Source organism: Chaetura pelagica, unplaced genomic scaffold (assembly GCF_000747805.2).
Source record: "Chaetura pelagica isolate M959 unplaced genomic scaffold, ChaPel_1.0 scaffold428, whole genome shotgun sequence".
NCBI lineage: Eukaryota > Metazoa > Chordata > Aves > Apodiformes > Apodidae > Chaetura > Chaetura pelagica.
This window is the reverse complement of record NW_009954311.1, coordinates 284,781-299,620: the sequence shown is the minus strand read 5'-3', so window position 1 is coordinate 299,620 and position 14,840 is coordinate 284,781. Positions and strand designations below refer to the sequence as shown.

The window sequence follows — 14,840 nt, the reverse complement described above, 5'->3', positions numbered from 1 at the left end:
ACTTAACTGACACTGTGATAAAGAAGTCCTAAGGATGACTATAATATTAAACAGAAAAATAAAAAAACCCACAACAAAATAAAAATTTTGATCACAAAGTTTCAGTCTCCAGATTGACATGGGACAACTTTCCTTCCAGGGGATAGACTAGAATATTGGCACAGACCATAACAGTCACTTAAGGGAAAAGCACATGCGTGGAAGCATCTTTCCTGCCAACAGCTTTCACACTTCACACATTAAAACTAGAAGAGGATGCCTGGGTATGGAAAAGGAATTCAAGTGAGGAAGAGCCCAGTGTCTTACAGGAGCTAGTAATTCTACACCATTACATACATGTGGAAATAGTTAGCCAGGCAAAGATACCATTTTAATTGCACTAGAGTCATCCAGTTCCCCAACAACTGTAAGGCAAGTCTTGTGTCTGAAAGCCATTTCTAGGGGAAGAATCTTGGTATGATTTATCCTGATTTAAGGGCAGTACATCTAAATAGATATCTTCCTCTTCAACAAGTGAATCACAAACAGAACATAATTCTATGAAATACTCTTAACAATTTTTGCTCTCAGAAATATCCTGCAGATTCTTAATAATTAGTTTCCATTTGGATGCTAGAGCCAGCTTCAAAAAGCCCTGGGTCCAACAAAAAAGTACTAAAAAGATGACTGCATTTAAAAAGGGGCAAAGATGACAAGAAAGCGACTGATCTAGTCCTGGTGCAAGAGAACATGTTCTCACAGAAGCATTAACTGGTATTGCCAGCCTGCAGCTTTTCTGAGTCCCAGCATAAAGACACCCAATCCACAGACAGCTGAAGCATGGAAGTATTTTTAAATTGATTGACTCATGTAAGTGCATTCCTAGGAAGCAAAAAGCTCCCTCAAGAAGGCTGCAACTCCACTGGCAGTAGAGCATCTGTTTTTCCAAGTGACATTTTCATGCCTTTAGACTGAACTACTCACTGGCTTGTGGCCTGGGTTTTTCCATCAGGACAGAGGAGAACAGAGTTATAGTTAGTCATCTACATCTAAACAAGTGCTGCAGATCAAGGTTTTGACCAGCAGGTGAAGGGATTTGACATTTGAAACTTCTACTATATTAAAGCAAGCTGTCTTTAGCTCAATAACCCTGTAACAAGTTGCAGTCAGAAACCTAATTCTTCAAGCAGAGCAGTACATTCCAAAGCCAAGTGACTATAAGTACAAAGATGCTCTGACTAGACATTACCCTCTGCTTTAACTCCACTGTGGAAGAAGACATTGTGATCAAACCCCAGCCATAGGATATCAAGGAAAATGGAAACCTGAAGCAGCAGGTGTGGGAACAAACAAGATGTTCCCAAAGGGAGAAATATACTGAAGTGATCCAGAGTCTTTGGGTCGTTTACTCCTGGCCAGATACAGCCTGCTCTGAGTCTGAGCAGTGAGACTTTGTCTTCTCCCACTGGCAAATGGCATTGGCATACTGCACCACAAGCTTATCCATCCACGTAAGAGGTTCTGGGAATAGTACAGACCCCTCAAAAAATCCCAGATGGCCTCCATGAAGGGGCAGCACATACATGACGTTTTCCCGTTTCTCTGTAAAACAAAAGGAGACCAAGTTCCAGAAGGTTAACATCTTGCAGCTGAGAGAAACCATCTTGTGATAATCACCTTGACCCTTGGCATAGTATCCGACCCAAAGGAGCAATTATGTAGGAAGCAGAAATGCACTGGCAGGCCTACTTTGGAGTCCAAAGCACATGCCCTAACTGCTTCACAGGGCAGGACAGTCTGCAGGAACCAATCCCAGTACAAGAAGGTTGCCCAAGAAATGCTGATGGCTGAGTCCTTCCAGCAATGCCTGCACTGCCACAGTCATGCTCCTTTAATGAATGAACATCTTTAACTCAGACACTGTTAACACCATGTCAAGCTGCTCTAAGCTCTTCCAGTACATCAGCCACCTTCCATGGTATAGTGAGAAAAATCCCTGCACTTGCTTCTACCTGGAAGCAGCTGTGGATACTCTGCTTACAATCAGGAAAAGCATGAACCCTGCTTCCCTCCCTGTGCACCCTCTATTTGTGTGACACAGCAGCAGCCAGCTCCCTCTTCTGAGCTTCTACAGGCCATTTGCTCTCTCTTTTGGCTGAAGATAGAACTCCTTTCAAGGAAGAGATCCTAAGTTCAGTATCAAACAACACAGCCCCTGCCCCAGTCCTTCATCAGCATAGGGGGCTGTTCATCTGTACTTGATGAAGACTATCACTAGAATAACCCACATTTCTACTAAATCCCAGAGAGGAATGGAGACACAAGGAAGCATTTTTTCCCATTCAATAATGTAACCTGAATGTAAAATGCTGGCTGTTAGAACAAGCCAAACCAGCAGAAGGGGCCTGAAAGGACTCAAGATCTTCCTGCTCAAGGTTAGCCTTGTTAGTTCTAGTGACTGGTGATCTAAAGAGGCTTAGGACACCTTCCACAGGATTACAGATGTAAGGAGGCAAGTCAAGCTGCTTTGAAATCATGGATGATGTGATAAGGAAGCAGCAGATAAAAATGTGCACAGCTGCAGCAAACTGTTTCAACATACCTGAAAGAGCTCTTGGAATTGATAGAAGACTCTCATGCACAAGAGGGTCATCAGCAGCATTAACCAACAGAAGGGGAACATGGATCTGCATCAATAAGCATGGCAGAAAAGGGAAAAAACAGTAAGGGGGTTGGTATTTAAATTTCAGTCTACCAACTGTAAAAGCATCTTAGCTCAACTCCATTAAGACACCTTATTTCAGAATTGAGCTATACCTGGAGAAGCATCAGAAAAGCAGAGATTAGAAATTTATAGTGGCTTTTTACCAATGATGTACTTGAGAGCTTGACTGTTTTGGTTTTTTTTCTTCAACTCAGCTGTACAAAAGGGGAAAGGGTGCACCAGAGCAAATACAGATTGAGTCACAGATCTTCCCTACTCTCAAAATTCAAATAACTACACCCTTTTTTGCTCTGTATTGCTTTGCACATCAGGCAGCTAGTGCCAGCTTTGTTATAAACACCTTGGTTGAAATCCAGGAAACTCCCTTGGACCATTCTCCATCCTCTGGCTCAGCAGATCAAGAAGGAACTAAATCTTCCGGTTCCACTTCAGCAAAACATTGGTCTGCTAAACATCTGCTGGTCAGATTGCAATTTAAGTTTCTTCCACAGTAAGTCTTTCTTCCTTGAGACTGCAGGCTCTGTGCCACCACTCACTTCCCACCTTGTCCTCATACACTCAGCAGGTTCAGCTGAATGCATGGCTTTATCTAGATCACTTGGGTGCTACTACCTGCCAGGGTTCTAAGCTTTTAAGAGCCCAGAGCTTTCAGCCCCAGTATTAAGAGGTAGCAAGAACTGAAATCCTACTCTAACATACTGTGAGTGATTATTTCTGAGAATCCCAGATAAGACAGCTGTGCCTGGCTATCAACAACAGAAACCACAGTGCAGTTTCTCTCCAGTTGGAAAATGAAGGTACAAGAGCAGCCTTTAATGCAAGAGCTTACCCTGTGCAGATACTGCAGGCAGCTTTCTTTTTCATAATATTCCTTCAGGGAACTGTAGCCATGGAACTTCCTGAAATAGAGGAGACTGTCATTGCAATCACCTGCTTCTAGTATCCACGTGACTCACTTTCAAGTGAGAAGACATAATGCAGAGATAAGAATGATGCTTCACTTTTCACAGACAATGCTCTTTTTCCTCTAACCAGTGCCTCTGCAAAACTCACCCTTGGCAGCACAAGCCTTTATACCTCCTGGGCTTACTCAAACATTGTGATAGAATGGCAAGTTAAACATGGAAGTTGAAGTCTAGCAACTTTCAAAGCACTTCTTTTGAAGTATCTCACTCCACTTAATTGTACATGTGGAAGAAAGAAAAGGTTGTGATCTTGTTCATCTTTACCTGAAAACCTTTCAGCATACAAAGCCACCACAGCTTATGAACCTCAAACATTCTGCCTACAAGGCATCCAAAATTCACTGTCCTTCCCATTCTTTGCCAAACCCTTAGCACCCCATCCCACACCAAGAATTCAGTAAACTTGTACTCTAGTGCCTATTTTATTTTTTTTTCATAAGAAACAACATAGCTGTCAGCCCAAACTAGGAAGGCCTCAGGGATGAGGGACAAGTAGGGAGATTTCCCCCAGAATGGCTTTTAAAAAGCAACCAGCAATACTCTTAGTCTGCCCAAAGCATTATAGCTGTATAGCTGACAGCTTAGTGACATTTTGGAAAGCTGTAAACAATTCTACAGAATATGCCATGATACGAACAGTGCTACTGACACAAGTGCTGTGCTGTTTTCAAGCACACAGGCAGTAACAAGCTACTGCTTAATAAAGCAGAAAGCTAATGTTAGTGTGACAAGTAAAAGAGGCTGTATTATCTCAGCCAACCCTAATGTTTATTGAGAAGGTAGTAGTGGTTTTTGGAGAGAAGGGGTTTTTTCCCCAAAAAAATTCCAGCAGGGCTAAAGACTCATTTATGAGTCATTCTGAGCTGCTTTCTACATTCTGCCCTTTTTTTTTTTTGCTAGATCTTGCAGGCAGAAATGGCCTCTTCCTATATTATTGAAGGCTGCAGGTTCATATTTACTGATAAACAGATGCCTCCTGAGTCATTTTATGGAAGTTGTGACTGTCAAGAATAAGTTTAGGTTTTTTTCTGGTAAGTTTCATTCAATATGAAGGCAAGGAAGAATTTTAGGTTGTCAGCAATGTATTTCAGCAGATTCCTAGAGGCACAGCAAAGGGCACCCAACAGCAACACCTGAAAGGGAAGGGACTTTCAGAGATCTACATGGGATCAGACAACCACCCTTCATACCTCATAATGTTATCATCAATCTGCATAAGGGATGTTGCTGTATAGAGTTTGCTCAGATCTGCATCTAACAGGCTCTGTGGCTTCTTCAGGTTGTTATCTCCAAAAAGAACTTGCCTGGAAGAGGAACATCAAGAAAAACATCCAAATAACAAAAGGGCAGTAAAGCCATGACCTGTTCAAGAACAACTGAATTTACCAAGTCTGAAAAGAACAGAAGCAGCTACATATACACGAGGTTTTATTTGGAAGAAGGACAGCTTATTGCTTCACCTCCCTTTCCAGCAACACAACAAAAACTCTGGCAGCTTCTTTATAGAAAAGGTGTTTTTCTATTATACTGAAAAACTGCACAAGGATCTTCCCAGAACAGACAGCACTAGGGGTATGTGGAACAGAGGCTGCATGTTAAAGGGAAGGTCCTTTGGCTTCAGACCAAACTTGTGGGTGGCTGGGGTGAGAGCACTAACAGTCCTGGGCAGAGCATCTCCTTCACCATCTGGTCCTAAAATCTCCCCAGCACAGATATTAAGATAGCTCACACAGCAGAAATTACTTGGGGCATTACCTTAGCAGAAAGCTATTTACTATGGACACTTCTCATAATTAGTTATTGCCCTCAGGAGAGGATGTTTCTTTACCAGAACAAACTGCTCCCTTAACAAATAGAACAAAACCCACAAGTTGGAAAAGGGTTTTTATTTCCTTTCAGAGGCAGCTGCAGGGCAGAGTAGGAGGGAGGCTAGATTTGATTTGGGGGAGTTGCCTTAGAGCACAAGTGATTATGGAAAAAAGTTTACATAAGACTCTCCTTTGAGCCAGCAATGTTTTTTTTCTGGATTATAAATTTAAGTACATTTTAATGAGAGCTTACCTAACTTCACATGTTAAATTTGGTCAAGTTGACTAAATATTTGTCAATCTGGAATGAATTGTGTGGATCATCCTACATGTCAGCTGCCCTAATTCCTTCTACAAGCATTTCATTTTGCACAGGAGTGTAAACCATTCACTGAAAGTTTGCAAGTGACACGTGTTCTTAATTGGAGTGGTTCTTAGATATTCCCATCCTTCTCCCTTGAGTCAGGCAACTTCAAATATACACAGATGAGGTACCTACACATTTACTGCCTTAGAAAGAAGTACCCAGAAAACTTGTGATGGAAGAAACACACAGAGCACATCACGTGTTTAACAAACATTCCTTTGGTGTGTGAGAGCCACAGATCACAACAGCAGCACAGGACCCTACAAGTACACTTGTCCTCCAGGAGGAGCAACACTAGGTATTTTGCTGACTACATGTTCTCTCTAGAGGAACAGCTAGAAGCCACAGCTACAGTTTGACTGTTTGCTTATTTGATAAGCAGCAGCCCCATACAGCAGATCTTGAAGATAAGTCCTACCTCAGGTAGGTGGCAGAACAAGAGGCTCCTTGAATAGGGAATTCTTTGGCTAGAAGTGAAACAGATGCAGAACACTTGGCTTTGAAGTCTAATTGCAATGTTTTCATGTGCACAGCTTGTTTATTCATTAAGTTTCCTCAGAAGGCAGAAAGACAAAGCCTGCTTTCTTATAACAAGATCACCAAAGCTTATTTGTGTATTTTACAATATATGGATGAGATTGACATGGGCTTCCCTTCTCTGTTGGTTCATCTAAAGGCTACCAAGAAAGGAACTGGTGCATCATCTTTCAGGAGTCCTGTTTTAAAGGACTGAGAAGACAAATCCAATGTAGCAAATGACCCAGTTGATACTGTCAGTTGAAGTGATGTACTGTAGTACCTGTGAGAAAGGATGATCTTCTTCATGTTGTCTGCCATGAGGAAGTTGTAAAATCTTCTACAGTGATCCCACTGCATGAAGGTTTCCTGTGCCCTAGAAAAAACACAGCGCAGAACAATCAAAGCTGTTAATGTAGATCTTGTAAGGTCAGATTCATACACTGTAACATCTTCTGGCAGCCTGGAGGCTATGTAAACAAATCTGCAGGCCTTCCCTGCCACGGCTTAACCTTCTCCAGGAAGTTATTTCCACTTTGATGAAGTTTGGTAGTATCAGAACACAGATGTCCAGTCTCATTTTGCACAACACAATTAGCTGTTTTGATCAGAGAATTTAAGAGCCATCAATCAAGAGCTGCAACACCAACAAGAGGATTTTAGTGTCCCTTTGCACAAGTTAAATGTAATTTACCTAGTGGGACTACCAAAGAACTAAAACCTTTGTTGAACAAAGTGTTGTCTATCATGTATATTAGCTCTGCAGAAGAAATAATGTCCAAACGTTTCCAAGATGTACAGGCACTATTATTGTTTTAGCTTCTTTGGCAGGAGCTGTAGGACTAAATACTAGCTGCAGCTGCAAGTGGCATCTGAGTTGAAATCTTTACCTATTCTCAAAGCAGAAAAGCACTTGACAGCTTATCTGTTGCTAACGCAGAATTAACACCATCCAGACCCAGTGAGCTTTGCCAGATACCAGCACTGCTTTGCTACGCAGGGTCATGGGCAGGTTACAGCTTTAGTCTTCACAGAGTTGGCTGTTACTGAGGAAACACACTATCATTTACTGAGCAACCTAAGACTGCTGGGAGCAGTTTCAGCTACTGAAGTGCTCCCACCATTTAAACATTAACATACCATGACAACTAGAGCAGATTTAGAATGACCTCCCACGTCACCACCTGCAAGCCCTGTGCCAGAGCAAAAGCTTTTTTTAATAGTAAAGCCACTTTTAAAAGAAAGTTTTCTTATCTTTATGTCTAGCCAGACTATGCATACCATATTTAAGCCAGGGCAGGGGAATGAAGGAAGACAGGAAGATGCCCATTTCTTTCTTCACAAAAGATTTTCGAAGCAAACTTAAGTTTTTACAAGAAATTTGAAGTTAAAGCTACTACATTTCCCTGTAGCACACAGTAATGCTCCTACTATGAAAAACTGCAAGAACTGAAAAAAGGCAGCTTCCAGTATTTTGAGGACTGCGCATGTTTCAAAGCTGAGAACTCTCCCCACAGCCTGTAGCTATAGTGAAGATGCATTCCACAAGATCAAGAAGCAGAATCAAGCCTGTGCAGGCAGAGGGCAGAGATTAAGGAACACAAAGACATGTCCCTGTTTAGCCTCAGGGAAAAAATTCCTCAGACTGTGTTAAATCATTGAACTAAGAATCTCATTCTTCTGGCAGACCCCTAGTATTGCTGCTACTTCATTATGCCCATCTATGGGACTCATGCTTAGTGCTCTGGAAAGACTTTCATATTTCAGATCCCTGACTCTCCTTGCTCACCATTATTTTTCCCTCCCTTCTCTTCCTAAAGTGAAGTTGTCTGGGGAATAAAGGCTATACAACCTAATAAAAAATAAAATGGAACTGTAAACTAACTAGTGATGTTTGTCTGGGTAATGCACTTTCATGTAGCCCAGAGGGATGAGGCCAGTTATTTTAACCTACCAGATAAAGCCCAGGAAGGCTAAGGCTTAACCATTAACCTGGAGGTGCTTTGTATCTTCTACTTCTATAACCAGGAGCCTCCCTACTCTGCCTTTTGCTCAGTAGATATTTACTGATGTTGCTTTCCCCTAGCTCTTCAGCTAAACAGCATTTAAAGCAGAAGTAGGTACTGGGCAGGGAAACACAGGATCTGAAAAGCCTTCCTGTTGACTGCTCAGTAACACACAGCACATCTTTTGTGACCGAAACTTTGCTAGTAGATGTTTACCCAGCAGGTGGAGTCAATAGCTCAATAACCCACACAGCCCGCTTAAGGCTTGTATTGAAGTCAAACAAGCAGCTGTTACTTTTCCACTCGAACATCCAAGTGCAGTATTGTTAAACAGGTTGTCCTTGCCCTGCTGTTCTGCCAGCACTTCATCACATACCACTGCAGAAATCGGCTTAAGGATCAACATTACTTGCAACATCATTTTGGAGACCAGAAACACAATATTGTGTAATTGCAGAAGATGAAGCAAGTGGACTGCAGCCAGATGTGATCCTTGCAAACCCTGTCTGATGCAATTGAGGAGCTGGCTTCAAAAGGATGCTCTGTGCTCCACGCCAGAACCCCCAAGACAAAGAACGTTTTACTTACAATGGAAAAACTGTTTCTGAAACCATCTGTTCAGATTTTAATGGTGGAAACTCTTGGGGACCTAGCAGCAGGTTATATACTCTTTTAGCAGTAGTCACATCTGATCTCAAAATGGATTAGGTGTGCTGGAATATTACTGAAGTGCACATCAAGCTTTTAGTCCACTTTAATGTTTCCAGAAAAGCATCTTTCACCTGTGAGAGCTTAACTCATAAAAAGTGTCTTTAGACTGCTGAATATCAAACTGGTCCCTGCACAGGCAGAGCATCAGCAGCATCAAGAGAGTTCCAGCCTTAGCCAGGCTGGGAGGGTGAATACCATGGCAACCCCTCACAGGGCTGCCATAGTTACACCATTATCATCTGTCCAACAGATCTGAACCCCAAGAGACCCTGGTCTCAACAGCCCAGTTTGCATTTCAAACAGTTTCAGGGCTCAAAAATGCAGCTAGTTTAATAGTTATCCATATATACAGATGGTAAAAACTGAAAGCAGTAGCTTCGCCAATTACACTGTTTTAAGCTTCATTAACTGTCCACACATGCAAAGTTACTGCACATTACTTGAGCCACCAGTTTTCAAGCAGCAGTGCTGTACTCAGGTCCCTCACCAGTAAATTGTTAGCACTAGGTGGAGCCGTTACAGCTCTTGTGAAGTGCTGCAGCCTTAGCTTCCAGGTGGGGAACCACAGGTTAACACTTCAGGCAGACTTTAGGGCTGTAAGCCTTCAGCTCTCCACCTTCCAAATCACCTAACTTGGTTGCAAGTGCCTCTCCATCTCTCATCAGCCCACAGCACCGTCGAGCTGATGAGATGGAGGACTAAGTGGGGAGCCTGGACTGCCAGTGTAGGAGCTGTCTCCCTCTTCCCAGCCTTCCCAGGTAAGAGATTCCAGATGGAACTCCACACTGAACCCAGAAAAGTTAATAAGAACCAAAGGGTGATTTTCAGAGTGATGAGAAAGTGTAAACTATTGCCTGCAAACCTAGTATCATCTCAGCACTTTGACATACTGCCCGGCCTGCCTGGTTAATTATAACCAGAACTACACAAGAAGTGTCTCCTCTTAGGACACTGGCAATTCTACCATGACACTGAGTTAGGCCAGCTATCACTCACACACCAGAAGCTGCCAGCATGTGCCTGGCCAGGTATAGAAAGCTTACTCACATTGTTGACAGAAAGTTTATTTGTGCTGCCAAAATACCCAAGCTTTGGCTGCTCCTTCAGGAGGGTGGTATCCCACACACTGCAGTCTGTCAGAGCAGTTCAATGCACGAGAAGCAGCACACTTCCAACAAGCATCCTGCCAAAGACCTGCCCTTTCCTGCACCTCCAGGAGAGACTAGCATGGTCTTAAGACCTACCTCAGTGCACTGTACCCCTGGCACACGCTGACGCAGCACAGCACTCGCTCCTGGTTGGCCTGGCTCTCTCCCACATATTTGCACACAATGTTTCCACCCAGGCTGAAGCCCACAACGACCAGTTGGGTCTGAGGGTAGGTCTTCTTGATGTAATTAACCATGGCACCAAATTCCCAGGTGCAACCTAAAAATAAGAACAAAGTCAAGAATCAACTTTTAACATGCCCAAATTCCCACTTCAGGCTCTCGTTGCATGTTTTATGTCCCACTTCTTATGCCTTGACTTTTCTACAACCTTAAGGTTTTAAAAGCTCTGATTCACGTGTTCATTTATCCATTTTATGAGTACTGTGGACCTTAGTTCATGCCTAGTTCTGACAGAGTGCCAAAGATGAAGTTAACTTGCTTAGAAATCATGGAAATAACTAATCTGACAATCCAAACTCTTCTTTCTAAAGTGGTTTTAAATAAAAGCAGAGTCCAACAACTCTGGACTTGACATTTCTATCTAAGAACAGCACACATTGTTACCTTCTTGAGGCAGTTTGCCACTTCAGAACTTAGGTGGGGTGTCTAGAAAGCAGCTTTCTCCTTTTGCTTTCAGCAAGGTTGCAATGGATCCTTAAATCCATGCTGATGCAGGGAGGTGATGAAAAAACAGGATTGGCTTGTCAGGACTGAGCTTTCAGTGGACTCTTGCAGGGCCTGCCTGAGCAGCTGCCCTCTGGAATCAGAAGGGAGAGTTTACACAGAAGCAGCCAGGCCTCTTTAACCACTGAAGAGGTAAAGATACTGCAGCTTCCTGGAAGACCTGTTCCAGAGAAGAGCTCACCACCCCTACACAGATCCACTCTGCTCTCAGTTAATATCCCTACTTGCATCCCACAGGGTGCAAGCACCAAGGGATCCAACTTCAGGAAGCACTGGGTCCTCAGATTGTGGAGGTCTCTAGCCGTGCAACATCTGAATATCTGCAGCCATTTCTCCTGCCTTTGAGTCTGGGAAAAGAATGAGGAAAAGCAGCTGCAAAACTGATGGCATAAGTACACTGGTATCAAGCCTATATGCTTTTTAACCTTCCCAGTGGATTTAAGACTGCAAACCACACAGGAAACACCACATGAACAACAGGAATAAGGCTTCGGCTGTTTATTCCTGTCTAGAGTCAGAAATCCAGCTCTATCCTGTAGAACTCACCCAAGGAGATAAGTCTTAAGAGTTCTGATTGTACCCCATGCCAGTCTAATACTGCTCCAAAGTGCCCTCTGTGATTTGAGGGCAGCTGGCAACTACTTCAGAATCCAAAACTAGCAGAGCAACAGGTCAAGCTTGAGGTAAAGGCTGGAGGATTCAGCCATCCCAAATTTAGGCTACTTGTTCCACAGCAAATATATCAGGAATCCAACAAAAGCTGGAAGGACACCAGGATATTTGAGTTGGAGGCAGAGTATAGTCTGCCCGTGGTCTCGCCAGCACTCCACTTAACAACAATTCTGCCAAGTGATTTACTGCCTTACACAAAGGAAGTGCTAGGCATTCCTTGCCCTTTCCAAGGCTATAAAAGACTTGGGAAAGGTATGTCTCAAGAGATGCCCTACAGAATAACTCCCTAAGGTCTGAATTAAAGCTCCATAGAAGAAAGTACTCAACTTTTATCAAAAAGCAAATGCTTTAAGGATGCCATGCTCAGTTCCCAAGGCATAGTAGTCTTGAGGCCACTAACAGCCTAGGGCATCAACACAAATTGAGGTACTTTGTTTGTTTTTGTATTGAGTGTTTGTTTTTGTACTTGGTTTTCCACCAAGGATTAGATTGAATAACTAACAAACAACAAAGCATTACAGCCTACTTGCCTGTTAGACCCAGAATCTCAAAGCACAATATTTCTATTTTGGCAATTCAACTGTTTCAGATAAACATTCAAACTGTTAATCCAAACTCTTAGCAAATCTAAACTCTTAAGTTTTTGGTTATCTTCAAAAAAGAAATCTAATACCAGTCTGCTAAAACCACAACTTCTGACTCAACATATATGTAGATGTTTGCAGTAAAGAGGGACATAAAGGCTCAAGAGATGTCAGGAATGAGCAGATCAGGTCACAGGCAAGAAGGCCCCATTCTACAAGGATCATGCTACTCACTAGCAGCTCCAAATCCTTTATTCCTTTTAGTTTCCAGGTTAATATTTCCTTATATTCAAGGAGAAAGCCCCAAATCATGGCAGTTAAGCACTACCAGTTCTGCAGGTTTACTGTCATCTTATAGAATTGTTGCTGTTCCTTGACAATTGTGTCACATCCAGGAAGCAATCCTCACATGTCCCTCCAAGGATAGAAGTGTTCTCTCTGGGCAGGCTAGTACAAACTCCTCTCACACACTTTACAAAGCCTCAGAAGTTATGTTTATACTTCAGAGTCAGGTTTGTTTCACATTCCACTCCACTGACATTTCAGCATCTTACACATTTAGGAGCTGGGAGAAGAGACAAGGAAAAGTGAATTCAAGTATTAGCCTCCCCTCTTCCTCACATGCAAGTTCAGTTTAGTTCTTAAGAAAGAGTACAAAATTACTGTCCTCAGAGACAACAGTTGCAATATCCTGAAGGAGGCTGACCAAGCCCTAGGAATTCCACAGGCTTGGAAAACAAGTCCTCACTGCTGTGAAGCACCTACCATACGTGAACATCCGTGGAGAAGTGAGCTCAATGTTTGGTAAGGCTCCCAAGTGGTTCAGGACAGCACACCTGTACCCATTTTTTTGAGCATAGTCAACAAAAGTACGGATATACTGCTTTTCACTGTGGTTGGCAATCCCAGGGCAGATCACCATCGTGACATCATCTGTGCACAGAAAGAGGAGGAAGTTAAGTAAATGTCACTTCATGCAAATTAAGAGATTCAGAAGGTTTCCATTTCAGATTCGTGGGAAACCATCTACTAGAAGCAAGCCAAAAATTCTACTAGTCTGCCAAAAATCCAGTATGGGACTGGAGACTAGCAGCTCTAGTGCTACAGATGTGAAAAAGTAATTCATGTTACAGGAGATGAACAGTTTTCTAACTTCAGGGAAAGCTGCCCAAGCAGTTCTACAGGCACTGCCTAGAGACCAAGAGTAAACTACTCCTATTGAAGGATGTTTTTGACATTACACATGTTCTGCCTTCTGACAGCCTGTTCTGACTGCTAAATGTGTGGAAGCTCTGGAGCCCAGTGCTTGGTTATGCACCAAGTAGATGGGCTATATAATTGTTCCCTCATTTCCCTTCCAGAGTTGGGTGTAACATATCTTTGCTAAGCACAGACATTCTGACATTGACCATCATCTGCTTTGTGGCTGATCTAATGATATTTGTTCTGCTGACACTGTTCACTAGCTTAACAAGACATCATTTCATCAACTAAGAAAGCAATTGTTGTAATTCAAGTAAGCACAGTAAATTACGTTCAGGATTAACATGCACTTCAAATTAGCTATGGGACTCTTACTGCAAAGCTCCACTGCTTAGCAGCTGTAGTCATTGAAGTTTTGCCTGACTAGGAAAGCACTGCTCAGATGCTCTCCAGTGACAAAGATAACAGTAACTGCTCTAGTGCAGCATTGTACCATGAGGATCTCAATCCTCACAGTCAAAAGAGCCCTGCTTTTTCTGAAGGCCAAGTGGTAGTCATAGGGTTACAGTGAAATCAACTACTGCAGGACTAAGCTGTGCTTCTGAAGTCAAGCCACAGCAACTAGGTTTTAAGTGGTGCTGTTTTTAGCAGTAACAGTGAGATTGAAAGCTGATGTCCATGCTGAATATACATACACAATGTTGTAAGGAATCACCATGATTTTCTACTTCTCATGGTGTTCTGTGTCTAGATTCCTTCATACTCTGTACATGTGGAGCTAGTTTTTGTGTATCTTTAAACATCTGTTGTTAGTAAAGACTACCAAGAATATGATTCTAAGGGTGAGAGAGAAAGTCTAGCTTCTTTTCCATGCAAACCAGACGACAAAGCACCGAGCTCTCCTGTGTGCTATGATCCCACTGCCTTAACAGGCAAAGGGCACTCCAAACAAGGTTTATCACCAGGTTCTCTTTGCCAGTCTCTCACTTGAGAGATGGATTATGGAACATTTCTTCTGTTCCTTAACTTCCCTTGCTACAGTTATTCTAGTAGGGTCTCTCCTGCTGTCTGACATGTAGGTGTACATCAAGATAGCCTCCCAGCTTCCACACATGGGTTAGTATTGCTAGGCAGGCCTCTTCCATTGCCAGAATTATATCTATTCTTTCTGATCAATCAAGCAGCAATGTTTGCATCCATCCTCCACAGCACAGAATCCAGGTTAGCAGCTGGATGCAGCAGTTGTTTGACTGACCTCCAGTGCAGTGCTCAGACTGTGGCTCAAAGAGATCAAAGGTGGCTGTTGCTCCATCTGGCATCGTCAGGTACTTGCGGAGTCCATACGGATGTGGTGATCTCACTCTCCCCATTTTTCCATAAAGGGCAGTCTGGATATGTCCACTCTTTAC

General features: G+C 42.8%; 1 protein-coding gene across 1 annotated transcript in view; it reads right to left on the bottom strand.

Moving 5' to 3' along the window:
* Window positions 1-1,298: 1,298 nt before the first annotated feature.
* Window positions 1,299-14,840, bottom strand: part of ABHD2 (abhydrolase domain containing 2) — a 23,562-nt gene continuing 10,020 nt past the window's right edge. The window contains exons 3-10 of the mRNA XM_010004062.1: window positions 14,687-14,834; window positions 12,994-13,161; window positions 10,322-10,505; window positions 6,644-6,736; window positions 4,860-4,973; window positions 3,534-3,603; window positions 2,582-2,666; window positions 1,299-1,581 (exon numbers count right to left, since the gene is read on the bottom strand). Coding sequence (XP_010002364.1) covers window positions 1,385-1,581; window positions 2,582-2,666; window positions 3,534-3,603; window positions 4,860-4,973; window positions 6,644-6,736; window positions 10,322-10,505; window positions 12,994-13,161; window positions 14,687-14,834 — 1,059 coding nt within the window. The 3' untranslated portion in view covers window positions 1,299-1,384. The remainder of the gene's footprint in view (window positions 1,582-2,581; window positions 2,667-3,533; window positions 3,604-4,859; window positions 4,974-6,643; window positions 6,737-10,321; window positions 10,506-12,993; window positions 13,162-14,686; window positions 14,835-14,840) is intronic.